At 60.6% G+C, this 26,837-nt stretch overlaps 4 protein-coding genes across 4 annotated transcripts; 2 read left to right on the top strand and 2 right to left on the bottom strand.

Annotated features, from left to right (window-relative positions):
- Positions 1–347: 347 nt before the first annotated feature.
- Positions 348–2,928, top strand: ENSA (endosulfine alpha; the record flags this gene model as incomplete). Its single annotated transcript, XM_079550917.1, has 3 exons — positions 348–404; positions 715–840; positions 2,758–2,928. 3 exons carry the CDS (start codon positions 348–350, stop codon positions 2,926–2,928), a joined length of 354 nt encoding a protein of 117 aa, XP_079407043.1.
- A 4,053-nt stretch (positions 2,929–6,981) lies between these two features.
- Positions 6,982–10,317, top strand: MCL1 (MCL1 apoptosis regulator, BCL2 family member; the record flags this gene model as incomplete). The annotated part of the gene is made up of 3 exons (XM_079550939.1): positions 6,982–7,561; positions 9,559–9,806; positions 10,201–10,317. 3 exons carry the CDS (start codon positions 6,982–6,984, stop codon positions 10,315–10,317), a joined length of 945 nt encoding a protein of 314 aa, XP_079407065.1.
- Positions 10,318–13,352: 3,035 nt separating this feature from the next.
- On the bottom strand, positions 13,353–17,376 carry ECM1 (extracellular matrix protein 1; the record flags this gene model as incomplete). The annotated part of the gene is made up of 7 exons (XM_079550923.1): positions 13,353–13,526; positions 13,637–13,724; positions 14,131–14,351; positions 15,192–15,542; positions 16,011–16,333; positions 16,713–16,772; positions 17,334–17,376. 7 exons carry the CDS (start codon positions 17,374–17,376, stop codon positions 13,353–13,355), a joined length of 1,260 nt encoding a protein of 419 aa, XP_079407049.1.
- Positions 17,377–18,761: 1,385 nt separating this feature from the next.
- Positions 18,762–23,841, bottom strand: TARS2 (threonyl-tRNA synthetase 2, mitochondrial; the record flags this gene model as incomplete). Its single annotated transcript, XM_079550922.1, has 17 exons — positions 18,762–18,910; positions 19,662–19,776; positions 19,848–19,920; positions 20,185–20,286; positions 20,580–20,680; positions 20,802–20,879; positions 21,055–21,192; positions 21,257–21,419; positions 21,496–21,662; positions 21,813–21,911; positions 21,985–22,131; positions 22,204–22,282; positions 22,358–22,422; positions 22,554–22,671; positions 22,743–22,864; positions 23,313–23,684; positions 23,776–23,841. 17 exons carry the CDS (start codon positions 23,839–23,841, stop codon positions 18,762–18,764), a joined length of 2,154 nt encoding a protein of 717 aa, XP_079407048.1.
- Between the last annotated feature and the right edge of the window lie 2,996 nt (positions 23,842–26,837).

The following is a 26,837-nucleotide window of genomic DNA, read 5'->3' as shown; positions in this document are numbered from 1 at the left end:
AGACTGTGACCACGCCCCTCTTCCGGACCGCTCTGCCTATTGGTTCTTCTCACTGTCCATCAAGCTCAGTAGCCCACACGTTCCCTTGCTTTCTCACTTCCCATTGGTTCCGACAGCACCACGCAGAGTGGCCAAGCCCGGCCTTTTTCCCCGCCCCCCGCGGGCTCTCATTGGTCATGCGTGACGTCACCACGGCTTCCTCACTGCGCCCATTGGACACGTGCCTGTCCGTCACGCAGCCGGGGCGTCAGGGGGCGGTGGCGGCCATTTTGGAGCAGAGCGCAGGGCCGAACGGCGCGCAGTGAGCGCGGAGGCAGCGCGGAGCCCCAAGGCCGCCACACCTCGCCATGGCCGCCCAGCTGGGTACCGGCGCCCGCGCGGAGGACTCCGGGCAGGAGAAACAGGTGAGGAACAGCGTGGCGGGCCCTCCCGCTTCCCGTTGGCTCTGCAGCGCGCCACTCTTCCTTGCCCCGCTCACCGGTTGGCTTCTGCCGCCGTTGTTCCAGCCTCTCATTGGCTGCGGTGCTGGCGCGGAGGCGGGACTTCCGGGAGAGGCTTGTGGGACTCTGGGGTTGCGGGGCTCCGTGTGGGCCGGTTACCCGCAGCGCCCGGTGCGCTCCTTCGGGCTGCGTGTGGGCGCTGAGGGACATCGGTCCCCTCGGTCGTTTGGTCTGCCGTGGGTCCGAAGCTTTTACATCCACCACTGTCTTTCAGGATTCGCAGGAAAAGGAAACCGTCATCCCGGAGCGGGCCGAGGAGGCGAAGCTGAAGGCCAAATACCCCAACCTGGGCCAGAAGCCCGGCGGCTCCGACTTCCTCATGAAGAGGCTGCAGAAAGGGGTACTTATCGCTCCTTATGGGCTCCATGCTCTCCATGCAGTGGGGCCACATCAGCACTCACAGCATCACAGAGCCGTGGGGGCTGCCCTGTGCCCCCTTGTCCTGGCACTGCCCCGTCCTCCTGACCCCGCCCTTCTCATACTGCTCACAGCCCCCTCAGTCTTCTCCAGGAGAGCAGCCCGGAGCTCTCAGCCATTCCCCATCAGGTGATGTTCAGTGCCCAACGTGGGACTCTCCCAGCACTTCCCAGCCTGCTTGGAACTGGGGAGCCCAGCACTGAGCCCAGAGCTCCAATTGTGCCCTCTCCACAGCAGAGCGGAGGGGAGGAGCACCACCCTGCCCTGCTTGCCGTGCTCTGGGTGTTGCACCCGGGGTCCCACTGTTTCTCTTGGCCCATAGGGCACACTGCTGGTTTGTGGCCACTGGGACACCTGAGCCCTTCTCTGTAGAGCTCTGTAGAGCCAAAATCCCGTTGAGCGTGCGGATTAAGGAAATGTGGGGAGAAATGTGCAGATCCCTGCAGCCTTCTGCAGTGTCCAGGTGTTTCTCTCTGCTCTGTGTTTTGCTCATGTTCTGGGCTGGTGCAGAGGGCACGGGGGATGCCAGCAAGTCAACAGAAAACACCAATCCTATGGCTGTGCTCCCTGGTAAAGTAATTAAATCCTTCCCTAAGAGCCCTCTGCAGCTGCTTGGGTTGCTGCTGAAGGCTCTTCTCTTTGCACAGGATGATGCAGAAATCCCTTTGAGCCGTTGTGTGCGTGGCTGAATGCCTCAGCCACCCTGTACTGCTGCTCCTGATGCAGCTGCCTGAGCAGTCTCTGTGTGTGCTGCATTGCTGACAGGAATGCTGGTGGTGTTTTAGATACCAGCTCCTAAAGCAAGCACAGAAATGAGGATTTAATTATTTAACACCAAGAGGGAAAGGGCTTTAGGGCTGGGCTGGGCTTTGTGAGGCCTTCAAATCTGTTTGCAGCACCAAGTGTCACCAAATATCCTGAGGTGGAAGGGACCCCCAGGGATCACTGAGTCCAAATCCTTTCTCCACACAGGACCACCCAGTGTTCAAGCAGCATTTCTCAGAGCATTGTCCAAATTCTGCTTGTCCTTTTGCCCTTTGCTCTGCTGTCAGCAGGGCAGAGCAGCACAGAGTCATGGCGAGGGAGTGGAATGCCCTTCGCACCACAGCTCAGCATTGCTGGGAGGTGTCTCAGGGCTGCATCTCTGCAGTCATTTGGCCCTTTGGTTTCAGCTGCAGGAGTCTGTCTGGGCTATGGACTGGGCTGTGCTCACTGGGGAGGATGTCCTGCCTTTGACCCACAGCTCACGTGTTTGCCAAACTGGAATAAACTAAATCAGCAAATGTCCCCCAGCTGTGCTGCTGTAGCTGAGCCTGTCTGGAGGAGGCTGCTGACGCAGCGTCTGCCCCACAGTCACTGTTAGAATCACAGAATCATAGAATGGGTTGGAAGAGACCTCCAGCTCCACCCCTACCGTGGGACCCACACCTCTGTGGGCAGCAGTGCCAGCGCTGCACCGCCTCTAGGTGAAGAATTTCCGCTTCATATCTGACCTAAATCTCCCTCGTTTAGCTTAAAGCCATTCCCTCTTGTCCTGTTACTGCCTGCGTGCGTAAGAAGTCGCTCTCCCGTGTGTTTATAAGCTCCCTTCAAGTACTGGAAGGAGAGGGGATGGGGATGGAGGCTGCTGGCTGGGCTGAGACACCTGAGCCGTGCTGGGCGTTGTGGGAGCTGCCAAATAAAGGCCGTACAGCTGCCTTGGACTTTCCCCTTGCGTGTTGTTTCGGTGATAAGTTTTGGGTGTCACAGCTTCTTAAAGGTGTGAGCTGTAGCCCGTTGTGTGCAGCTTGGCCGTCCCAGGGTGCTTCAGAGTAACCTGAACTCCTTTTTTCTCTTTCAGCAAAAATACTTTGATTCTGGTGACTACAACATGGCCAAGGCGAAGATGAAGAACAAACAGCTGCCGACTGCGGGGCCGGACAAGAACCTGGTGACAGGAGACCACATCCCCAAACCTCAGGACCTCCCGCAGAGAAAATCCTCACTCGTCGCCAGCAAACTGGCAGGGTAGCCCACGCTCACGGGCTGGTTTTTTTTTCCTGTTTTCTTTTTTCTTTTGGTTAATTGGATTGAACTTCACTGTACCATAGAGCTGGGAGCACCAGAATCCACATAGTTATACGAGTATTTGTAGCAAACACACACCACAACCAAGAAGAACATGAGATGCTGGTAGCCCAGGCCACGCAGGCAGACCTTTGGTGGAGTCGGTTGCACGTTTGCTTTTTGCGAGCAGGTTTGCTGCCTTACCTCTCACAGTGCTCAGAACCATCCCTGCTCGCAGTCCCTGCAGTGCTGCATCCCTCCCTGCAGCGCCCTGAGGGAAGTGAGGAGCACTGAGAGGAGTTGTGTGGTGTCATCGTGTTGTTTTCTTCGGGTGTCTGTAGGGGAAGACGCGAAGGGGGAAGTGGCAGAAGCCGATACGTGGCCTGCAGTCTGGTTAGGTGTGTGTGTTAGAGTTGTTAATGAAGTGGTTGAGTTGGTGGCTGCAATGGAGGCAGCAGCCTTGGAGGCTTTGCAGGCAGTTTCTCTCCTCCTGCTCTGTCCTCTGCCAGGGATGCCTGCAGCTGTGAATGGAGCTGCCTGCTCAGAGCCCGGAGTCGTGCACAGGGCTGCTGGTGGGGATGGGTGTGATGTGAGAGCAGCAGGACAGCAGCACCCCAGGGAGGAGAAAGAGAAGATTGTAGAGGCAAACGTGTGTTGGCAATGTTATGCACCCCTTGAGGTTCTTTTTTTTTTCTTTTGTCCTTTTTTTCTCTTGCCTTTTTGTTTCAGGCTTGAAAAAAAGCAAACCATGAAGTCAGTGTGGTGGCTGCAGCAGAGTGGGGCGCGCTCAGTGCCCGCTTGGTGCTGCTGAAGCAGCTCCAGGTGTGGGGCGTTCGGTGGGGCTGAGGTTTGTGCCAGGGCAGCACCGAGTCCAGGCCAGATTTGAGCCCAGTTGTAGAGGTGGAGCAGGCCGTGTGGGTTTTGGGGAGCTGTGTTGGATCAGGAGAAAACAAAGGAGGGAGGCAGTGGGTGATGATGCACTGCACAGCTTTCCTCACATGTGATCCTGGCCGGGTCGCTCACAGAGCTGCACTTTATTGCGCTCCCATGCTGCTGCTCTGAGCAGGGAGCGAGGCTGTGCTCAAACACATCTGCTGTCAGGTGGCTCATCAGTGACCCTGGGCGAGGAGCCGTGGCCCTACAGCCATGGACTTTGAGGAGTGTGGCAGGGACAGGCAGTGTGCCTCGCGCAGCTCCTCGCCCAGCCTCGCGCTGCCTGCTAGGATGCTCTGCTGTTGGTCCCAGCTGCATTGTAAATAGATACGAATCATATATACAAATATATATATATAATTTTTTACATCTTCATTTGTCCTCGTTTCTGGTGTGCTGTGCTTCAAAAAAAGAAAGAAAGAGGAAAAACAAGAGAAAAACAGTGAAAAATGCAAAGTGGCGTTGGCAGCTTTGGGCTGCGCCTGTGCTGCTGCCTGCGCCCGCTGGGGGCAGGGAGGGAGCGAGTGACTCTGACCACGTCTTCCCTGCTTTGCTGGAAATGCCAGGCATGTTTGCACAGCGGGAGGAAGCGATTGTGACAACACAGGATGAGAACCAGCAAGAGAAGTTCCCTAAAACGACCGTAATGCGCTGTGGGTGACGTCTGTTCTGTCCCCGAAGCAGCAGAGCAGTGTTGTCTGCACGTCCATCGCATGACAGAATCTGCCTTTGCTTTTAGGGGTGTTTTGCCTTTGTCCTCTGCTCCTGTGTAAGTATTGCAAGGAGGAGGGCGACAGATCGGGCTGAACCAACATGAGAAGAGTCTTGTGTTCAGCACCGGGTATCCAAGGGTGTTTTTGGTGCTCCCTGAACCCAAAGGGGTTTCTTTGAAGTGGGAAGGGCAGAAGTGGCTCCTGGGCCCTGTCCTGCCTCAGCCCCACGCTGGGTCTCAGCTGACCTCGTGGCAGGCACAGGAGGGGAGGAGTTTTCCCCTCTTTCAAAAGAAATCTCCATTCCATGCCCTGCGCCAGGGGCTCCTGGTGCCTCCAGAGGACAGAGCTGCTCCGTGGTGACGTGTCCCCTCACCAGGGCTGTGCTGCCCTGAGCCCGCAGCCGTTACTTGCCCACGTTATCAATCCTGATGTCACACTTTGCTTCCTCCAGCTGCTGGCGTCACTGGCGTTCAAAGCATTGCGCCGACCCTCCCCACAGCCCCGTCATCCCGTCGTCAGACATCCTGCTCCCCTTTCCCCCACCCCAAATCAGCCATTTCGTCATCCCCTCAGTCCACTTCAAAGCAGGAGCCGGCTGTTTGCACAGGGACACGCTGTTCCAGCTGGGTGCCAAGTATGTGCGGGTGTTTGTTTGTGCTTTAGAGCTTGGCACTGCTGGGGAAATATGTGCTGGGCGCTGCCCTGAGCTGCTGGAGCGAGCTGAGCTCGCTTCTGTTATTGCTCCCAGTGCCAAGAATTCGTTTCCCGACAAGGACGCATTCCTTGAGGCCACAGGGAAGGCTCTGGAGTGGGATTTCTCCCTCCAGACCCTGGCGTTGCCTGGTCCTGCTTGAAGGAGTGGGCAGCAGGGCAAAGGACGTGTGGGGTTCATGCATGACCCTGTTCTTTTACAGCCTGGGGCAAAAGGGCATTGGGAACACTCAGGGCAGGGCTGCACCCTGAGCTCACAGCCTCCTCCTCTGCCAGTGGGTGGTGACACTCCGGATGGTGACAGAGATGTGAGTTTGCAGTGCTTTCAGGCCCCCCAAAATCACCTTCACCTTGAGTTCTTCCCATTGGCAAGTCCCCAGGTCCTCGCCGCCTCTCTGGAGGAGGAAGATCTGTCTTAGGGGCTCTGTGGGGTTTCCCATCTGGTATTTTATCTCCACAGCTGGAGTTTCCCTCCATCCCACGCACCACCATCCTGATGGGTTGGTCAGGGCTTTCAGGGGTTTCCTTTGTCCCTTTTGTGGGGCCGTTTGCTTTCCACTTTCCCTCTCCTCAAGGTTTTGGTGGCGACCCCACACTCCAAAGGTAAACCAGAGTCCAGCCTCCAAAGCTGCCTCAGGCTGACGTCACTTTCCTTTGGTCCAGAGCTGCACCCACACTGGGCATTCAATGGTCTTTGGACTGAACAGCACCACAGCCCTTCCTGCAGGGAAAGCCTTCCTTAGGGGGCAACTAAGAGTGGATGATTCCTCAGAGGTCTGATTTCCAGAATCCTGCCCATCTTTGGGCACAAAAATCTATTGAGTGTGAAGCTGGTTGAACTGCACCAGGAGCTTTGCCTCACTCCAGCACCTTGCCACTGCTCCTGGCTCTTTCACAATAGTGAAGATGGAGCTGGAGGCATGGGGGTAAAGAATCTCGACTCCTACAACAGCTTGGGTTGGAAGGAACCTTACAGCCCCAACCTGTGCTGTGGGTTGAAAGGAACCTTATGGCCCCAACCTGTGCTGTGGGCTGGCACCATTGCCTCGGGTGGCAGCAGCTGGTGGTGCTGTGTTCTCTGCGTGGTGCCCACTGGGGCTGTGACTGCAGCAGATGGAGGTGAGGACCCGGCCGGTAATGAGACGAATGCACAGCAATTCCCTGTGGACACAGAATCGCAGTCGTTAAGGTTGGAAAAAACCTCAAAGATGCATCAGGTGAATTCATCGCCACTTTCCTGAGCACCTCCAGGTGCGGCGATCTGCACCCCCGCCTCCCCGGGCAGCCCCTCCCAACGCCCGGCCGTTCCTTTGGAGAAGATCCCCGTTATCCATCCCAAACCTCCCGAGGAGCGCTGAGATCTCCTTCCAGCCGCCCTTTCCACGGCACTCCGCCTCAGTTCCCCGCCCTCAGCCGGCACAGGGGGGTCAGCCCCACATCCAGCGGCGGAACGGCCCTTCTTCACCCCAAAATTCCACTTCCCACCCCCTCAGGACACCCGCGGCGCACAGCAGCCGCTCCCCGCTCCTCCCCGCCCCCACCTCCCGCGGGGCCGCACCGGAAGCGGAACCGCCCCCCCCCCCCCGTGTCGTCATCATCGCGGCTATAAAGACCCGGCTTCTCCCTCCCGCGCCATCAGCCGCCGGTGCTCGTCGGGCGCCATGTTTGCGGTCAAGCGGAACGCCGTCATTGGCTTCAACCTCTACTGCGGCGGTGGAGGCCCGGGCCTGGTGCCCGCTTCGCCAGCAGGAGATCAAACCCCGCCGCCCCCCGCCGCCGCTCCGGCCGCCACCGCCGCTGAGGTACCGCGGCCTCTGATTGGTTCCGCGGGGCTGTGGGCCGCCGGCGGCCGCGCCGAAGCCCCCCGCGTTCCGCTTGGTTCCGCCGCTGCCCGCCGTCTGCCGTCGGACTCCGCGCCGCGGCCCGTCGCGCTGTGGAGCCCCGAGGAGGAGTTGGACGGCTGCGAGCCCGAGTCCGAACGCGGCCCAGGAGGCGATTCGTTACCCAGCACGCCGCCCGAGCTGCCCGACGAGCTGCGGCAGGACTCCTTGGAGCTCATCCTCCGGTACCTCCGGGAGGCGGCCGGAGAGGCCGAGCCCGGCGTTAAGAAGCTTTTTCCGGGGCTCTTGGGAGGGCCGGGGCGGCCCGGCAGGACGGGCGGAGCCGTCATGGAGAAAGCGCTGGAAACGCTGCGGAGGGTCGGGGACGGAGTGATGCAGAAACACGAATTGGCCTTCCAGGGTGCGTGGAAACGGGAAATGGGAGCGGGGAGGGGGGGGGGAAGGGAACAGAACGGCCGTGGGGTGAAAACGAAAGCGGACTTTGCGCTGGGAAGGGCTGGGGGGGGCGGGGGGGGCTGGGCAGGGCCACGCCGCGCCCCGGGGCTGAAGGGCGGCCGTCCCCGTGCTGGTGTGCTGCTGGTGCTCCTCACGATGCTGACGGAGCTCTGGGAGTCCCCCCTGTGTAGCATGGAGGGGTTCTGGGGCTCCTTAATGCAGTGTGGAGGGGTGGGGGATCGTCCTGGTGCTGTACTGGAGGGTTTGGGGCTGCTCTAATGTTGTGAAGGGGCTTTGGAGCAGCTCCACGGTGTGGTGTGAGGGGTTTTGGGGCTCCCCTGTGTGTGTGAGGGGTTTGGGATTTCCATTGTTGCCGTGCAAAGGAGCTTGAGGCTGCCCTGCTGCGGGCTTTGGGGCTCCCTCGTGGCGCTGTATGGAGGTGTTGGGGGAATGGAGGAAGTTTGGGGTCTCCTCGCTGAGATGAAGGGTTCAGAGTTCCTCTAAAGAAGTGGGGAGTTCTGGAGTTGCCCCGCTGAGGGGGTTTGGGGCTCTCCTGCTGCGGTATTACAGCTTTTTGGAGCTCCTAAAGCTGAGGGAGCTCTGGGGTTGCACTGCTGTGGGGTTTGGGGCTGTGCCGTGAGCTCGGGTCTCTGCAGACTCAGGTAGGAGAAGCCCCCCCTCTCCCCCTTAGCCCTCAGCTCGTAGCATGGCTGCTTTAAGGTGCTGATCCTAACCGGTCCCAAAATAGCCCTCAGAAAATAGCCCCCGTGCCTGGGCTGGGCTGAGCAGATGGGGTGGTTGGGGAGGCTGCAGGTTTGGGTGTGCTGGAATGGGCTGGAAGGGAGAACCGGCCATTTTGGGCTGGTCTTATGTAACTTGGAAGTGAGTCCTTGGGGGCCGGTGAGAGCCAACCATTTTGGGTTGAATTGGTGTCATTCAGAACGGAATCCTTGGGGACCAGCAGGAACTGACCATTTTTGGCTGTTTTTGTGTAACTTGGAAGCAGCTCCTTTTGAGGATGGGGTGGGGGGAGGGGAGGGAACAGTGAGAACCAACCGTTTTGGCTTGGTTTTATGTAATTCCAAGCCCAGCCCTTGGGGACCAGCAGGAACTGACCCCTTTTTGGCTATTTTTGTGTAACTCGGAAGTGACTCCTTGGCGGGGGGGGGGAAGGGGACCAGTGAGAACCAACCTTCTTGGCTTGGTTTCATGTAATTCCAAGGCCAGCCCCTGGGGACCTGCAGGATGTGACCGTTCTGGGTTGGATTTGTGTAACTCAGAAGCGACTCCTTGGGCTCTGGTGGGTGCATCAGGGCACAGAGGGGCAGTGTTGGCATCCCCCCCAAGACAGTTTGTGGTGAACACCTTCCATGTTCCAGTTTGTTGTTTGTTGGTTGGTTTCTCTTCTAAATGCAAAGGGATTCGGTTTGTTCCTCGCTTCCTGCATTGCACTGTTTGGAAAAGTCCAGGGGTTGGCTGCCCTGCCTCAGTTAAATTGGAGGGTGTGCTGCTGAACGAGCAGAGCTCAGGGTGTGCAGATTGACCCAAGCTGCTGTTAGCAACCGAGGCTTCTGCAGAGCTGGCAGCTCTGTGTACAGAGGAGGAACTGGCTTCTGGGAGGCTTCCTCTTGGTTTGAGCAATAACAAGCAGTGCCTTTCAGTTTCATAAAGGCTCATCTTGTTTGCTTATTCATGAGGGGCACCGTGGGTCAGGCTGTTCCAGGTGGCTGCTCAGAGGCAGGGCTGCCAGGCTGCCTCTGGCCTCCTGCTGCCCCCCAGGGCCCTCACGAGATCTCAGAGGGCAGCGTGGGGTGGAGGTGGGGTCCCTGCTCTGCTCATCCTGTGGCAGGGCCTGCAGCAGCTGCTCTGCCACAGCTTTCAGCCCCCAGGTACAGAGGCTGCGTCCTCTCGCTGGTGCCTTGGCGTGGCTCAGCCCGTCTCTAAGCTGGAATCTCTCTTCAGGAATGCTTCGGAAGCTGGAAATCAAAAAAGAAGAAGACCTGCAGGCGGTGTGCGAGGTGGCTGCTCACGTTTTCAGTGATGGAGTAACAAACTGGGGCCGAGTCGTCACGCTCATCTCATTTGGTGCCTTTGTTGCAAAACACCTGAAAAGCATCAACCAGGAGAAGTGCATCAGCTCGCTGGCGGGGATCATCACAGACGCTTTGGTCTCATCCAAACGCGAGTGGCTGATGAGCCAGGGAGGCTGGGTGAGTCACTGCCCACCACGAGGCTTTCGGAACGATTCAGTGTTTCCTATTTCCATAACCCACTGGGTGTCAGCTGCCTGTGTCAGCGAAGTGCCGATGAGTCACTGTTCCAGTTCAAACCACTCTCTGAAAGCACCTCGCCAGTGCCACGCGGTGCCTTTGACCCCAAAAAACACGTAACCCCCTTCCTGCTAAAGAAGTGCTGGCATCCCTACAGCAAAACATATTGGGGCGCCCCGAGTTTGCCTGCAGTTGTGTGGCTCCCAGTTGTTGGGCTGTGTCTGCAGCAGGTCTCCAGGAGCTGTGGGTGAGGAGCCAACCCATCGCTCTGGGTTGCTCTTTCCCATGGGAAGAGGCAGCTGGCACAGGAATAACTGTCTCCTCTTTCTCTTAGGAGGGCTTTGTCGACTTCTTCCGAGTTGAGGACCTGGAAAGCAGCATCAGGAACGTGCTGATGGCCTTTGCAGGAGTGGCCGGCCTGGGGGCGAGCTTGGCCTACATGATCCGGTGAGCTGCAGTGCCGCAGAGGGGCAGAGCTCAGGGCAGACCGGCTCCACTGGGAGCTGGCGAGCCGATCACCTCCTCCTGGGCATATTTATGCAGCTGGACTCGTGTTGACCCCAGGAGAATATCTAGGCATCCCCTGAGCAATTCTTTCCAAAGAAAGAAGGTATGTTCCACTCGGATCGTGGGTACCAATGAGGATTTATTGCTTTGGGAACAGAAAGTGGAGGAGTTGACTGATACTCTGCTTCGTTCAAGAGCATGAGGAGAGAAGGGCAAAGTGGACAGCTTCAGTTTTATCCCGGAGGAAACAGATCTGTTTCGTGAGCCAGTGAGCAGCAGCAGCAGCTCCTGCCTGGACTGATCCTCGTGGCTTTGGTGCAGCGGCTGTTGCGGAGCCGATGCTTCGGAGTCGTGGTTGTGGGTTTTTGGAAATGGCATCTTCAGCTGCCGCGCCGCTGCCTGAACTCACAGCTCTGCTGTCGCGGCTTTAGGCAGCGGTGCTGTGCAAGGCTGAGGCGTGCAGCCCGTGCTGGAACTCGGGGTGATTTCTGTCCCCTGCCTTCCAGCAGGGTTTGCTCAGGCCGCGGGCGGCCCTGTGAGCAGTCCTGCAGTTTGAGCTGGCGCTGTGGGAAACGCAGCCGGCTGCAGCCCGGCAGAGCCGGCCCGTCTGATCTGACTGCTCTCACCGCCCTGCCACGCCAGCAGTTTAAAAATAGGGAGTGCATTTGTAAGTAGGTAAAACCCCATGCAGGGCGGGGAGGCTGCGGAGAGCCTGCAGATGTCTGTCCAGCTGCAGAATGTGTGCATCTATACTGAGCTAACAGCACAGAAGCGAAGGCTGAATGTGGTGGAGCTGCTGATGGATGTGCTGCGCTTCATCCCTTGCGTGGAGTTTCTGTGGCAAAGCCTTCTGTGGTGGCTTTGAGCAAACCTTTCTCTGTGCTCGAGCAGAAGTGCCAGGGGTTGTAGTGGGGTTCGGTGGCTGCTGCACTCGCTGCCTGCTGGCAGCAGCTGAGACTGCTGTTTATTTTAATCTTTTTGGTTTTTCCGAGCTCTTCTGGCAGTTGGGAGGTTGTGGAAGTTGGTGTTGGTTACTTCCTTCTCTCCCCTTTAATTTTGACTCCGTAAGCAGTGAGCACAGCAAAGCTGATGTTTGAATGTAAGCGTTCTGCAGCTGTGTAGAACTCAGTGCCTCGGCTCTGCAGCTTGTGCCAACCCCAAGCACAGCACCCGGCCCTGGGCTCCTCGTGGGCTTTGGGCTGTGCTGTGGTTGGGGCTGAGAACCCCTGCAGAACGGGGCTGAGGTGGTGAGGAACCCGCCTGACTGCAGCCCAAGCAATGCCCAGTGGGGAGAAAGCTAAAGGCAGGGCTGTTGTCTGGCCGGCCTGGGTGCTGGAGGAGCACTTAGTTTTGTCAATAAATGTCTCTTGTTCTCAATGGGTGGCATAAAACTTTATCCTGTAGCAGGATGGGGAGCTGAAGGCTCAGCTGTGAGCACCCCAGCCCTGTGCTGCTGCTGCCTGCCTCTGCACTTTGGCCATGGCTGAAACCCCAGCTGCTGCCTCTCGGTTTCAATTCCTGTGAAGCTGAAGAAGGAGGAAGCAAGGGGGGCAGCGTGGCTGTGGGGAAGTCCCTCATGCACGGTGGGATTTCCCCCCCCCCGTGGGCACCCGTTGCCTCCTGCGCACACCTCGCTCCGTCCCCCAGCCGCAAGCTGCTCTTCCAGCACCGCCGTTGGGTTTTCAGGGCTGTTTTGGGCCGGCTGCGCCATGGCAACATGCAAAAAGCGGCCGCGGCCACCTGCGCTTCCTGGAAGCCGCGGTGCTGATAAGGCGCGGCCCTGGGGCAGCTGATACGGCTCAGCTTCCTCCGCCCCGCGGCTTTTCGAAGAAGCGGCGCCGCGTTCCGCGAAGCAGCGGAGGAAGTCACGGCCGTGTGGGGCCCGGGGGGGGGGGAGGGGGGGGAAATGGGGCGGTCAGGGAGTGGTGGTGGTTTGGGGGGGGGGGGGAAGGGAGAGGAGCTCAGAGCTGGGCTGAGCGGCCCCACGGCTGTGCGCTGCCATAGAATGACTGGGCTGGAAGGGATTCCTGCCCCCCCCCCCCCCCCCCCCCGCCCTCACTGTGTGCCCCACAGCTTCAGGCTCCCCCGGGGAATGGGGCAACCAAAGAGCCGGGCAGCAGCGCCAGCAACCTCGTGGCCTCCAGGTAAGGAACTTCTTCTGACAGGTGACCTCAATAAACGTCTGTTTTAATGCAGAGGCTCCGTTGTGAGTGAGGGGAGGGCACCGGCGCGCTTCGTGCGCCTCTCGGCCCGCTTCGCACGCAGCCACCCGCGACCCCGCGCCCCACTGCCATGGAATTTGCGTCACTTCCGGTTAGCGTTGTAGCCCCGCCCCCTCTTATTTCTGCCTCCTCGCTCTGGCCCCGCCCAGCAACAGCGCCCGCCAATGGCCCTCGCTCGGTCACGTGACCGCTTCCAGGAACATTCCGCGTAGCCCCGCCCACCCCGGGGCGCCCGCGGGTTGCGCGGGTCGGAGTCACGCGTGGAGCCGTCGGAACGCTGGGGGGGGGGGGGGTCCTTCAGCACAGAGCGCTGTGCAACACGGGGACCAACTGGGGGGCGGGGGCTGCGGAGAAATGGGAGACCCTCCCCCTCCCCCCATCTCAGAACCCTCCAGCATCCCACGAGGAATAATAAAAGCACGAGTGGGAATCCAGCTCAAGGGATCACTGTGCGGGTGGGGAGGGGCAAAGGCCCCGTGTTGTCCACACGTGGGGACGCCCTGTGCGCACCCTGGGGACACGAGGCCATGTGCAGGACGCAGCACCCGCGGTCCACACAGCACCCCGGACGCGCGTGGGTGCCAGCCAGGTCCCACCCCGATCCACAAACAGTGACACAGCTGCAACACCCCGAAAACACACAGACAAAATCACACGCACAAAAACACACCCCGACACCCCTCCCCAAAATCACCCACGCTGCGAGGAGGGGGGACGCGGAGCGGCGTGACACCGAAGCACCTTTATTACCGGGATATTAAGGCTCCTGGCCGAAGGGGGGGGGGGGAATGGCAGCTCCCAGCGTCACCCCCTCCAGATATTCCTCCTCAAAGCACCGCAGCCTCTCGCGCCCCCCCCACGCACAGCAGCCGCTGGGGTCGCGCCAGGAGCTGCGTGAGGCAGCGCAGAGGACATCGATTTGCTGAGAGAGCTGCGGCGAATGGGAGAAGGAAATGGGTTGGCGGAGGGGGGGGTCAGGAGCATCGACCACGCGTTCTCGTGCCCCGGACCCCCCCCCCCCAGTACCCCCGCAGTACCCACCTGCTCCTCGGCGCAGGGGCTCCGCTCGTCCTGGGGCAGCGCGCAGCACGTGGTGGTCACCGCTTCCAGCAGCTCCGGCACCGGGCGTCTATGGGATGAGGGGGTCAGCAATGGGGGGCAGGGGGGGGGCGTTCTGTCTATCCCAGGGTCTGAGGGGATCCGAGAATGTGTGCTGTGTGCCTCCCACCCAGGCCTGAGTGTGGGGTGGTACCAGGGTGGGGAGTCCTAAGGAGAGAATGAGGGGATGGGCTGGGGGCTTTGGGGGAGGCTGAGAGATGGGAGAGGGGCCCAGGAAAGGTCGGGGGGGAACCAAGGGGCTCTGAGCGGCTGGGGAGATGGAGAGATGTCCCAGGGGTGACATTCCCAGGGACTCCAGGGAGATGGAGGGGGAGGGGCCCAGAGGTTTTGGGGGGGTTGTTATTCCCAAGGACGCGTTGTGGGAGGGGTCCCAGGGGCTGCCATCCCGCGCTCAGGGCGCCCCCCCCAGCACCCACCGCTTGCTGAGCAGCCGGATGGGTCCGCAGAGGGTGCGCAGCATGGCGGGGCCGGGCCGGGCCAGGCTGATGTTGTGCACTTCTTGGTCGTAGGCAGGGTGGGGGGCGGCGGTGGCGAAGCAGCGGCTCCGGGCTTGGCCCAACCCTCTCTTGCAGCAGCGGTGCTGCCGGGTCTTCACAGCCCCCTCCTCCCGGCAGAAGCGCTCCAATCCTCTCTGCCACTGCAAAGACACGCGGGGCCCCAAACACCGCTGTCAGCGGCCGTCCCCACCCTGTCCCCGCCGTCACCCCCTGACACCTCTGTCACCCCTTGAGATAGGTGGGGCCTTCCTGAGACACTGCGTCACTCCCTGGGTCACCTCTGTCCTCCTGACAGCTCTGTCACCCCCCCCCTCCAAGGGACACCTGTGTCACACCCAGTGACACGCAGGGCCCTTCCCACACCCCTGCATTACCCTACAGACACTTCAGCCCCCGGGATATCCCAGGGGACACTTGTGTCATCCCTTTGGGACACCGGCAGCACCTCCTGGACACCCGGGTCACACCTAAAGCCACCCGTGTCCTCCCCAAACACCTTCATGGGACACTTAGGTCACTCCTCAGGAAACACCGTCATCATCCTCCCAAACACCTGGAGGATGCTCCAAGACACCTGGGTCATCCCGAGTGACACTTGTGTCACCCCCCTCAAGACACCTGTGTGCCCCGCAGGCACCTAAATCACACTCTGGGATGTCTACATCAACACCTGAGACATCTGTGTTCATCCCTCAGACCCCTATGTCACCCTCTGGCTACCTGTGTCACCCCCAGGACCGCTATGCCACCCCCTCTGGATCTCTGTCACCCCCTGGATCTTTATGTCACCCCCCCAGATCTCTATGTCGCCCCCCGTACATCTTTGCCACCCCCTGGACCTTTATGATCTCTGTATCACCCTCCCAACACCTGTCTCACCTCCATGACAACATGGCCACCCCTAGACCACTCCTGTCACCACCTTTATGTCCTCCTCACAGCTCCCTCCCACCTCCAGCTCCCCCCCAGCTCCAACTCACAGCAGTGTGGGCGCACTCCAGACTGCTGTTGTGGCAGCAGCGGCCGAAGTCACGCTCCAGGCGGCTGTGGAATCGTGCCCGGGGCCCAGGGAGGCCTTTGGGGCTGGGCCGCAGCCCCCGCAGGCGACAGATGTTCTCCATGTTGGCGGCGTTGGGCTCGCCGGGTGGGAAGGATGGCACGACCACGGGCTCCAGGAGGGTGATCTCGGTGATCTCGGCGATCTCAGTGGTGCCCACGGTGGCTTTGGCGAAGCAGCGGCGTCGCGCAGCCCCGTGCTGATGGCAGCAGTGGAACTGACGTGTTTTCACCCCAAATTCATCCTCGCAGAACGTGTCCAGGACATCTGTCCACTGCAGGGACAAAGGGACACCCAGGTCACCATCAAAATGTCTCCCTGTGTCACCCCCCTGGGACACCTGTCACCCTCCTGGACACTTGTGCCATCTCTCACGACACTTCTATTATCTCTCCTCCTGGGACACACTCCTGGACCATCTGTTCCCTTCAATATCATTGTCACCCCCTGGGACACCCCTACAAATATCCTACAAATATCATATACACATATGTCCTCAGGGACATATGGGACCCTCCCCAGGCACACGCATCACCCCCTGGACATCTGTATCAACCCCTGGCACACCCCTGACCCCCTCCCAGATGCCTGCTTCACCCCTCCACCCCCCAACACATCTGCGATCTCTACAGGACACCTGCGTCACCTTCAGAGATACCTGCATCACCCCTACGCACGTCACCCCCCCAGGAGACACCCCAGCTCTGTGTGCCCCCCCTTGGTGACACGACCCCAGACTCACCGCCCGCCGGGCGCAGGGCAGCGGGGCATGGTGCTGGCAGCAGCCGTCCAGGCGAGGCCAGAAGCTGTCGAGTGCAGCCACCTGCCTGCGGAGGTGGGCAAAGGCAGCAGGGGGCAGCGAGGGCCGGGGCGCACGGGGGATCAGCGAGGGGCCGCTGCAGTAACGGCTGAGGTCGTCAGGCAGGGGCCAGGCGGGGGGGAAGCCATCCAGGACGCTGCCCCAGGTGGAGGCGTGCGACGGCGCCCGCGGGTACGGGATGTCATCAGCCCCCGCCGATGCGATGATGTTGGGGGACAGATGGAAGTCCTGCTCCTCCTGCTGCACTGTGGGGAGATAGCAGGGTGAGTCTTTTCCCCGCCCCTGCAGGTCCCACATCATTCCAGGAGGGTCCCGGGTGTCCCCTTGCTCACCCAGACTTCTGTGAGCCCTACAGCCCTGTCCCCACATCCATCTGTTCCCCTCTCCCCGCGTTGTCCCCACCCCTGGCTGTGCCCTTGCCCTGCAATCCCTATATATGTCCACCCCTGTCCCCATGTCCCCTCCATCCACATTCCCACCTACATCCTGTCCCTACACCTCCTCCATCTCGTGTCCCCCCCCCCATCCCTGGGCACATCCCTGCCTTCCTCACCCCTTCAACCCCCCTCCCCTCTTCTGGGTTTCCCCATGCTCCCCCCATTCCATCATGTCCCCCATTCTCACACTGCTGGATCTCGTGGGATTGCTGGATCAGTTGCTCATGCTGGGGCTTCAGGTCTGCCACTGTGACATGGGGACAGAAGGCACAACGCTCAGATCCCACAGATACTCTCCCCTCCCCCAGTCCCAGTGCTGAGGTGGGAGGACAAATGGGGATCCACACCCCAGATATTGGGAGAGCATGGCGGGCTGTGATGGGGACAGGACAGGGGTGGCCGGGATGGGACACAGGTGGCGGTAAGGCAGCCAGGAAAGAGCTCAGAAACATGGGGAGGGGACACAGAGTGTCAGGGAGGGACTGAAGTGACCAAACAGGGACCGGAGCATCCAAAGAGGGGACGGCAGTGGCTGAGCAGTGACCCAGCTCCACAGGGATGGGGATGCAGAAAGCTGGGAGGGGATGCAGGTGTGTGGGAAGGGGACCCGGGTGGCCAAGCAGACACAAAGAAGTCGTGGAAGGGACACAAGTGGCCGTGGAAGGGAACCCAAATACCCGGCAGGGAACATGGCGGGGTGGCGGCCCAGGTGTACAGGGAGGGGTCCAGGCATGCAGGAGGGGCCCAGGCAGCCCAAGAGGGCTGAGCTGCGCCCCAGGGGCTGCAGGAGACGCGATGGGGAACTCACCAGCTGTGCCGAGGAGGAGGAGGAGGAGGCCGAGGGCGGCCATGGTGCCGGGTGCTGTGGAGCCACCGGCGGCTCTGCTGCCTTATGAAGGGCCGGGGCGGTGCGGGGCCTCATCCCGAGGCTGAGTCACAGCCTGACGTCGGAGCGGATCCGGGGGGGGGGGGACCAAGGGGGGGGCAGGGGGGGCTGCGGGCACCCAGCGCGGCCTGCACCCCTGGGCTGGGCCCAACTGCAGCCTGCGGGTGGGCCCCATGGCTCAGCACAACCGGCCCGGCCGGTCCTGGGGCACCACGACACCAATGGGCCTCAGCACTGCCAGGCTGGCCCCCAAACCATCACAGCGGCCCCAAAATCACCGCAGTGGCCCCCAAACCATCGCAGCGGCCTCAAAATCATCACTATGACCCCAAAATCATCACAGTGGCCCCAAACCTGTCATGGTGGTCCCCCAAATCACCCCCCCTCCTCCACTTGCGTCACAACCAGTGAAAGCATGGTGGATTTTTGTGGTTTTTGCCCCATTTTGGGGCCAGCCCCACCCAGTGAGTCACCCCACTGCTGGCGGGGCGATGGGGATGGGGGGGAGCCTGCAGGGGGACCCTCCTCCCCTCCCTCGGCACGGTTTTATCCCGTTGCCACAAACAACAAGGATAAAGGAGGTGACCCCCATGGGACACTGAGCACAGGTGGAGTGTGACATTGACATGGTGCTGGTCACGTCCCTTACACCCAGGAATGTGGGGGGGGGGGGGCACAAGGGCTGTCTGACTGCAGTGAGGAGGGCCCAAGGAGCCCCCCCAGCACAGCTGCACCCCGAGGGGCACAAAACCCCATTCACAATGAGGGATGGGGGTGAGGTGGGGGGGGATGAGAGCAAAATTTGGGGTTGGTTCCCACAGGGGCAGCCCCAGCACCCCCCCCGTCTTGGGCTATTGCCCAAGGTGCCGGCTGACGCGGGTTTGCGCAACCCCCCCTCGGGTAGGGAAAAACCCAGACAACACAGCGGGGGGAGCACAGGCGTCAGGGGGAAACCCTGTGTGTCTTGGGGGGGGGAAGGAGTCTGGTGTCTGGGGAGGAAGGGGCAGAAATATGGGGTAAATGGGGACCCAGGTGGGGTTAGAAAGGGGTTGGGGGCAGGAATTGGTGTCCAGGTGGTGGGGACGCATTGGGTGTAAATAGGGGACAGGTACCAACATGGGGAGGACAGAGGTGTCGAAATAGGTGGGGTGAAAGGGGGGGGTGGGATCCTATTTCCAACACCTGCAAGTACTCTTGGCTGCAGAAAGGGTCTGGAGAGAGTGCTTGGTTCCCAGCAGAGGCACAGCCAAGCACCATTTCCCAGCACTTTAATGAGTGCGTGGTGGAGGGGTGGGGAGAAACAGAGAGGATACAGGCTGTGTTTATGGGGAGGGGGGAGGAAGGGGGGGGTCAGAAGAGTTCCTCAGCATTGGGGACGCGGGCGTCCCGCAGCTCCCGCAGCCGCTGCAGCACCCGGCCCAGGCTGTGCTCCCCCAGCTGCCGGTTGTCCCGTGTGCGGATGCTGACGGTGCCGTGCTCCTGTTCCCTGCGGCCGACCACTGCAGGGGGACAGCGTGGTTTGGGGGTGGGGGGGAAAAACAGGTCGGTTAGAGGGGAGAATGGGCTGGTTTGAGGGCGGGGGGGGGGGGGGGGGGGAACAGGCTTGCAAGGAAAACAGGTTGGTCTCGGGAGAAAATGGGTTGGTTTGGTGGAAAATAAGGTTGTTTTGGGGGGAGCAGCCCTGCGTGGCACCCAAACATGTGGGTGCAGCCGTGTGCTGTGCACACCCACACCCCCCTGTGCACACACACACACCCAGTCTGTGCACACCCACGCCCGTGCTGCGCGCACCCACGCCTGTGCTGCACCCGTGCACCCTCGTGTGGGCACGCTCAGACTCTGAGTCACACACACGCTCATGGGAACCCCCCACACCCACCCGTGTCCCCCCTTTATGTGTGCACACCCTCATGTGTTCCCCAGCACACCCACGGCAGCCCCCAGGGGTTCATTTGCAGCCCTACAGCACGGTGCTGAGCTGCAGCCCTTGGGCAGAGGAATCCCCGGTGGGGTTTCAAAGGATTCTTAGGGGATCCCAGAAGGTTCCCAGGGAGGCTCTGCGGATGTTTCCAGCCACTTCCTGATGCTCTCACCCCACAAATCCCTGTTCCCGTCGGGATGCGGATGCGGAGGTGGGCAGGCGGCCGGGAACCACTGACTCAGTGCTGCCACTCCCATGCCCGGGGGGGACACACAGCCGGGGGGGACTGGGGTTGACAAGGAGCCTGGGGGTGACCTTTTCCCCCTTACCCAGCTGGAAGTTGTAGTGGGTGAGCTGTGCCCGGCGGATCTTCCTGCCCAGTGTGGCACCTGCATCGGCATCCAGGTCGGCCATCACGCCGTCCCGCCGCAGCATGGCATGGACCTGCCAACATCAGGTCAGCAGGGACGTGGGGGACAAAAGGGGACACGCAGGGCCATTGGGGACAAACTCACCTCACGGGCATAGCCCTCAGTGTCAGGTGCCTGCGGGATCACCATCGCCTGCAGTGGGGAGAGCCAGAGCGGCCTGCAGGGAGGCAGCTGGGGGTAAGGGAGGGAAGGGGTTTGGGGCATCTTTGGGTTTGGGGTCTCCTGGAGACTGGGTTATGTGGGAATGGGGTGCAGCCAGGACTGAGGGCGCTCCAAGAATTGGAGATGGTTTGTGGGATGCCCCTGGAAATTAAAGGGGTTGCGTGGGGATACAGAGGTACCCCTGGGAATTGAGGGTATCTGGGGACGGGGGGGTGCCCTCAGGATGTCCCCAAGGACCGGGGTTGCTTTGGCCCCTCACCATTTGCCACCGCAGCTCTCGGCCATCACAGCCACCATGCGCTCAACGGAGCCCAGCACGGCGCGGTGGATCAGCACCGGCCGCACCATCCCTCCAGCTGCACTGTGGGGGCACAGAGTGGGGGGCTGTTGGCAGGCACTGCGCCTCCCAGCACGACCCATCCCTCAGTCCCCCAGTCCTACATATGGCCCCAATCTTGCCCCTGCCCCCCACACCTACCCTTGAACCCCTCCAGCCCCAATCTCTCCAATGTCCCCAACTCTATGCCCTCTAGGTCCCTATTCCTGTCCCTTGGTCCCTGATTTTATCTCCACCCAGCATCCCATCCCCAAACCTGCCCCGTCCTCATCCCTTCCCTGCCTCCTCAATCTTTAATCCTGCTCCCTTTCCCCTACCTGGCATACTCCAGCCCAAACCTCTCGGGCATCTGGAAATCCAGCTGAATGGTGCCACACTGGTGATGCCTCCCCAGTGCATCCTGGATCCGGATATCGATCTGCAAAAAGGGAAGGCAGCGGAGGTAGCTTTTCCCACCCTGACATACGTGACACAACAGCCCCAGAGGACAATAATGGGTCCTTAGAGCCTCCTCCAATGTGATGCAAAACCAAACTCACCTTGGGGCCGTAAAAAGCACCGTCACCCTGACTCAGCTCCCAGGGCTCCCCAAAATCTTGGAGGCTCTTCTCCAATTGCTGCAAAAGCAAACGGGAAGAGAGAGGGGACACAACGTGATGCTCTGGATGCGATGCATAGATGTGATGCTTGGAGGTGGAGGGGCAAAACCGGAACACGACGCTCAGGGCGTGTTGCAAAGGAAAGACACATGGGGTGGGATGTGCAGGAGATGCAGTGCCAACACTGCCCCACCTGCTCAGCACGGTCCCAGGTTGCAGCATCCCCCAGGAAGCCATCGGGGCGTGTGGCCAGAGCCATTTGGAAGGAGAAGCCCAGCGTAGCGTAGACAGAGCGCACAAAGTCCAGGCAGGCACCGATCTCTGCCTCCAGCTGTGGGACAACACTGTGAGCAGAGAAACAGGGGACACAGAGGGGACACAGAGGGGACACCCACCTGCTCCAGTGCACAGAAGATGTGCGCATCGTCCTGCTGGAAGCGCCTCACGCGTGTCAGCCCGGTCAGGGAGCCGGGCGGCTCATTGCGATGCAGCACCCCAAAGTCAGCCAGGCGCAGCGGCAGCTCCCGCCACGATCGTGGCCGGTGGGCGAACATGAGACTGCCAACAGGTGGACAGATGGACGGACGTCAGCCCTGCCGAGCCTCCCCCCACCCCAGCAGTGTGCTCGGCTCACCAGTGGGCCGGGCAGTTCATGGGTTTGAGTGAGAGCATCTCGGTGCCGGCGGTGAAGGAGAACATGTGGGCACTGTAGTGCTGCCAGTGCCCCGAGAGCTCCCAGAGGCGAGGGCTGAAGATGTTGGGGGTCACCACCTCACTGAAGCCCCTCGCCTGGTACTCGCTCTGTGGGGATGGGGGACATCAGCCTATCCCCAGGGAGCTGCGTGCACCCCACGGTGGGGTCTGAGGGGCAATGGGGCACGGCACTGTCCCCAGCAGTTTGTAGAGGAGGGTGACGACACCAGAGCAACCCAGGGGGCTTTGGGGCCATACCCTGATGAAGTCGATGAGGGTGTTGTAGATGTGGGCACCACGGGGCAGGAAGAAGCAGCTGCCAGGGCTGAGTGCGTGGAAGAAGAAGAGTTCCTGTTCCTGTGAAGTGGGCCACGTCACTGCAGAGGCCATTAGTAGTCGATTCCCAAGAACTGTCTTACGCAGGGCTCACCTTCCCGATGCGACGATGGTCGCGTAGTGCAGCTTCATCCTGTGCCTGCTGCCAGGCCTCCAGCTCCTGCGTGCTGGGGAAGGCGATGGCAGCGATGCGCTGCAATGAGAGGCGGCCCGAGGGACCCTGCCAGAACGCAGCCGAGCTCTGCAGGAGGGACAGAAGGGGGTTACGGGATGCCCACATCCCCTCGGCCCGCATTTCCTGTGCTGCACCTACTGTCAGGATGCGCAGAGCCCCAATCGGCCCCGTGTGCGGGAGGAGGGGACCGCGGCACAGCTGGAGCAGTGGGCCACACCTGCAGGGATGGATATGGGGGGGGCTGAGTCACCATTCTGCCTCACACAGCCCACGCTGGGGTCACCGTGCTCACCTATACACAGCGGCCATTGGGGACGTCACCTCCTCCTCAATTCGCTGCAGCTGGAAGCTGTTGTGCTGCGGGGAGTGAGGCAGGTGGCGATGACATGGGTGACATCAGCTTAAGCGACACCAGCACAGGTGACACCAGCGATGGTCCAACTGGGAGGGTGCCACTGCCATCAGGGAGGGGACAGCCGAAGTCTCACCTTGAAGAGCTCCAGCAGCTCCTCACGGGTGGCCTCAAGGCGCTCAAAGCGGTGCTGGGAACGGGCGAAGGCCATGCAGGCATCCTCCAGCACCGGCAGCTCACTGCGCTGCACCGCCCTGCAGGTACAGGGACACGCTGGGGATGAGGGCGAGGGGCTCCACGGGGCAGCGTCCCCACAGCCCCGTACCTGTCACCCATGTGGGCGTCGCAGAAGAAGCCATCCTCAGTAGCAACCGTGCTGCAGATCGTGGCTCCATAAAACTGCTCCACTGCTGCTCCCAGGACGAAGGCGCTGGACTGCCAGAAAGCCTGAGCACACCAGAAGATGTGGGGACACAGCAGAGGTGGGAGGGGACACAAAAAGCATGGAGGACTGGGGAAAAACGTGGGGCCATAGCAGGACAGCGGCACTGTGGATCTGAAGGACACTTAGGGGACAACAAGGGGGCACTGGGAATACAGGAGATATGGTTGACATCGGAAATATGGGGGCACGGAGGATGCTTGGGATGGTGGGGGGGAGTGGGGACGCGGAGCTGTAGGGGACACAGTGGGGACGTGGCGCTCAGGGACACGGATTGGTGAACACGATGGGGATTGGCTGCGGTTGGACCCGAAGGTCTTTTCCAGCCTCATTGATTCAATGAGGCGAGGAGCACGGAGGGGCACTGGGGATGCCGGGGGGAGGGGAGGGGAGGCCACAGCGTGCAAACGGAGATGTGGGGACACGGGGAGCGCAGGGCACAGCGAGACTCACAGCGCGGCCCTCCGGCGCGGTGAAGTCGAGCAGCTCCAACTCCGCATCGCTCTCCAGGGGCCGCTTCAGGTCCCGCAGCTCCCCGTTCACCCGGGCCACCACCGCCGAGCGGCGCCTGCAGGGACAGCGCGGGGTCAGCGCGGGGTGTCGGGAGCCGGCGGGGGGGGGGGGGGGAGCCGGGCCGTACCCCAACTGCTCGGCCACGTGGAGCGGGGTGCTGCGCAGCGCCCGGCCGGGAAGGAAGCGGCCTCCGGGCAGCGAGATGCGGATCGGGGTCCCTTCTGCGGGGCCGCTTCCCCGGCCGTCCCCGTCCCGCTGCTCGCGGTCCGCTTTCAGCCGCTCGAAGAGCCGCAGCCGTTCGGCGAAGTGGGGCTGAAGGCGGAGAAAAGGGGTCAAGGGGTGCGGACCCCCAAAATGGCGAGGAGGGGGTTGAGGTTGTATGGGGGGGAGGGGGTCGGCGCACCCGGTACCGCCGCTGCCACCCCCCCAGCAGCAGCAGCCGCCGCCCCCCGCGCAGCGCCGCGGGCATCGCGGGGTCGGAGCCGCCCCTTCCGGCACCGGGCGGAAATTGGGGTCCTCCACGGGGCGGAGCTCCGCGATTACGGCCTCGGGGGTGACGAGATCCGCCCCTCCGACCTCAGATCGCCCCCAAAAGCTTTCGGGAGGCTACTGACCCCCCCACCCTTTTTGGTGGTCCCCCAAAGCGCCGCCATTTTGTCTTCCTGCGGTCTGAGCCCCCCAGCGCTGCGGACCCCCGCGTGCCGCCATCTTGTGTGCCCGCAGCCGCTCTGAACATCACCCGAAGTGCCCCGAATCCCCATCAACGCCGTCACTTCGTGCCCCAGAAATCGGCCCCACGCAACGCCCCACCCGAACGCTTCAGACCCCCGGGTCGCCATTTTGTGCTCCCGAGGGCTGCTCTCCCGCATCGATGCCCCAAATGGCCCCAAAATGCAGCCATGGGGGTTCCTACAGCCGCCCCCCACAGAACGCCCTGAATATCGGAACGCTGCCGTTCTGCGGTGCGCAAAAAACGACCCCAACGCTGTGGGTCCCAACGCTGCCATTTTGTCCTCCTGCAGTCAGAGCCCCCCAGCGCTGCGGAGCCCCGCATGCCGCCATTTTGTGCTTCCACAGCGGCTCCCAGCATCGTGCAAAACGTCCCAAATCCCCTCAGTGCCGTCGTTTTACATTCCTGCAGTCACCCACCGCACAGAACACCCCAAATATTGAAACTTTGCTGTCCTACAGAATGCCCACAAAAACCACCCCAATGCTGTGGGCCCCAACGCCACCATTTTGTGCTCCTTTGGTCGCTGCCCCACACAGACATCCCAAACCCTCCGGGCCCCACAATGCTGCCATAATTTTGCTCTCCTGCCCCCCAACCTCTGCTTCACAACCCCACCAGCAGAACTGGGAGCCAACAGTATCCCTATTGTAGATGGGGTCTTCTCTTTCCCCATAAACATCGGGTTTTGCCATCCCCCAGGCTGACCCTGGGGCAGCAGCGATGTCCATGTCGGGGTTCAGACCCACATTGGGCTTCAGACCCACACTGCGGTGCCATTTAGTCCTTTGGAGCGGCCGTTCTCCGTCTGCAGCCCTCAGATGGCGGTGCCAGAGCGCTGAAGCATCGTTCAGCTGAAGGAAAAGGAGCCAGAACAGCACAAAGAGGGAAAAACTGGGATGTAAACAAAAGCCTGAGATGCTGAGCGGGGAGAAAGCATTGCTCTGTCTGGGTGGGAGAGCAGCGCTGGTGGGGATGGAGAGCGGTGGGGCTGCGCTGGGAGAAGAGCAGCAGCTGCCCGGCCCCAGCCACAGCAGGAGGAGGGTTTCAGAGGGGATGACCCCAATCCAACGGGTGTTTTATTAATGGAGGAATACACGTTTCAGAGCGCTCTGCCGTTCCACCGCCGCTTCCTCCAACGCGTGCTGCCCTCTCGCCCCGACCAACAGGGAAAAGCAAACGGCCCCATTGACGGCGCTTTGGGAACAGCAGCAGCTCGCCCTCCTGCAGCTCAGAGCCCGGTTGTTCTGCAGGGTTAAAACACACAAAAGCAAACTGAAGCCCCCAGTCATGCACATCATCCAGCAGGCGGTGCTGAGCACTGAGAGCTGCCCGGCGTCCGTGCGTCCATCCGTGTGTCCGTCCATCCACCCGTGTCCATCCATGTGTCCACATTCCCCTCTGGCTCCACTTTGGGACCAGGAGACGCGCTTCGTTTATCGTTACTTTATGTAAAAAAACCAGGTGTTTTATTTTCCTGTTGTTTTCCTCATCGGGTGAAATACAAAAAGTATCGCCGGGGATTGAAATCACAGACATGGGGAGAAAGGAAAAAAAAACAAAACACCCCCAAAATGCCTTCATGTCTCCAAATCACCGCGTGGGTTTCACTGTGCACAGCGGTGCCATCGCTAACGCAATGTTAAAGCAACACCACAGAGCAACGTGAGAAACCAGACCCAGAACCACGCAGCTCCCACTGTTCAAATACCTCATTTCTTTCGGCTTTTCTTTGCAGGATGGTTTCTCTCCTCACAAGTCCTCGTGTTCCTCCCGGCCTCGGAGATGCCAGCAGCAGTCAGTCTCACACGTTGGACGTGGAAATCACTGCTTGAAACAAAAGCAGCAGCAAAGTCATTCACGTTGTACCCAGGGGGTTGGGGGAGCACCGCAGCCACAGCCAGACCCCGCCGTGGGGCTCAAGGGATGCGATGGGGCTCTGCGCTTCAAGACGGGCAAACCAAGCTCTGGGTTTCCCATCCAGAGCCGCAGCCAAAGACGTTCAGAGCTGAGATTCAGTGCTTCGAGGCACAGGGAAAGGATGATCAGCCCCTGTGCTGAGCACCCCATGATGGCACCGAGCACGGCCCCCGGCACGCACAGCAAAGAAACGATCTGCCATCGTCTGGTTTTGTAATCTTTATGTAGATATTTAACCCTACACCCTTATCAAACATATATAATGAGTTCTACCAACTAAAAAAAAAAAAAAAAAAAAATAATAATAATAAAATAAAATAATCAAGTAAAATTCCAACTTCATATAAAAGCCCCCTGCGTGCGGCCGCAGCGCCGTCCCCAGGCCGCGTGCAGGAGGGGGAGCTGATTGCCCCATCACTCTGCATGCAGGATCTCTCTGGTACAGTCTGTGAGTTTGTCAACCATCGAAGAGATGTCATTAAAAAGTGATTATATACACACGTACAAAGTCAACAGTGTTCCCAGAACAAAATAAAATAAAATAAAATTAAAAAAAGAAACCCAAACAAACGACAGACCGATGGATTTCTCCCAAACGGTGGTTAAGATCTACAGGAGGGCTCACGACGGAGCTGAGGACGCGGTGCTGGGGTGGGTGCAGGGGATGCATGCCGGCCCCGGTGCCACCACGCCGCGTTCCCTGCTCTTTTGGGGGCAGAAAGCTGCAGGGAGCTGGGGAGCACGCGGGTCAGTTTGCAGCCAGTGGCTGGGGTGAGCAGGGCCTGGGGCAGCTCTGGGGGTTTCTGCAACGCCCG

The sequence above is a fragment of the Tetrao urogallus genome, assembly GCF_951394365.1.
Source record: "Tetrao urogallus genome assembly, contig: SUPER_28_unloc_1, whole genome shotgun sequence".
In the NCBI taxonomy this organism is placed as follows: Eukaryota; Metazoa; Chordata; class Aves; order Galliformes; family Phasianidae; genus Tetrao; species Tetrao urogallus.
Note: the sequence above shows the minus strand (reverse complement) of the source record. Positions and strands in the feature narration are given on the sequence as shown.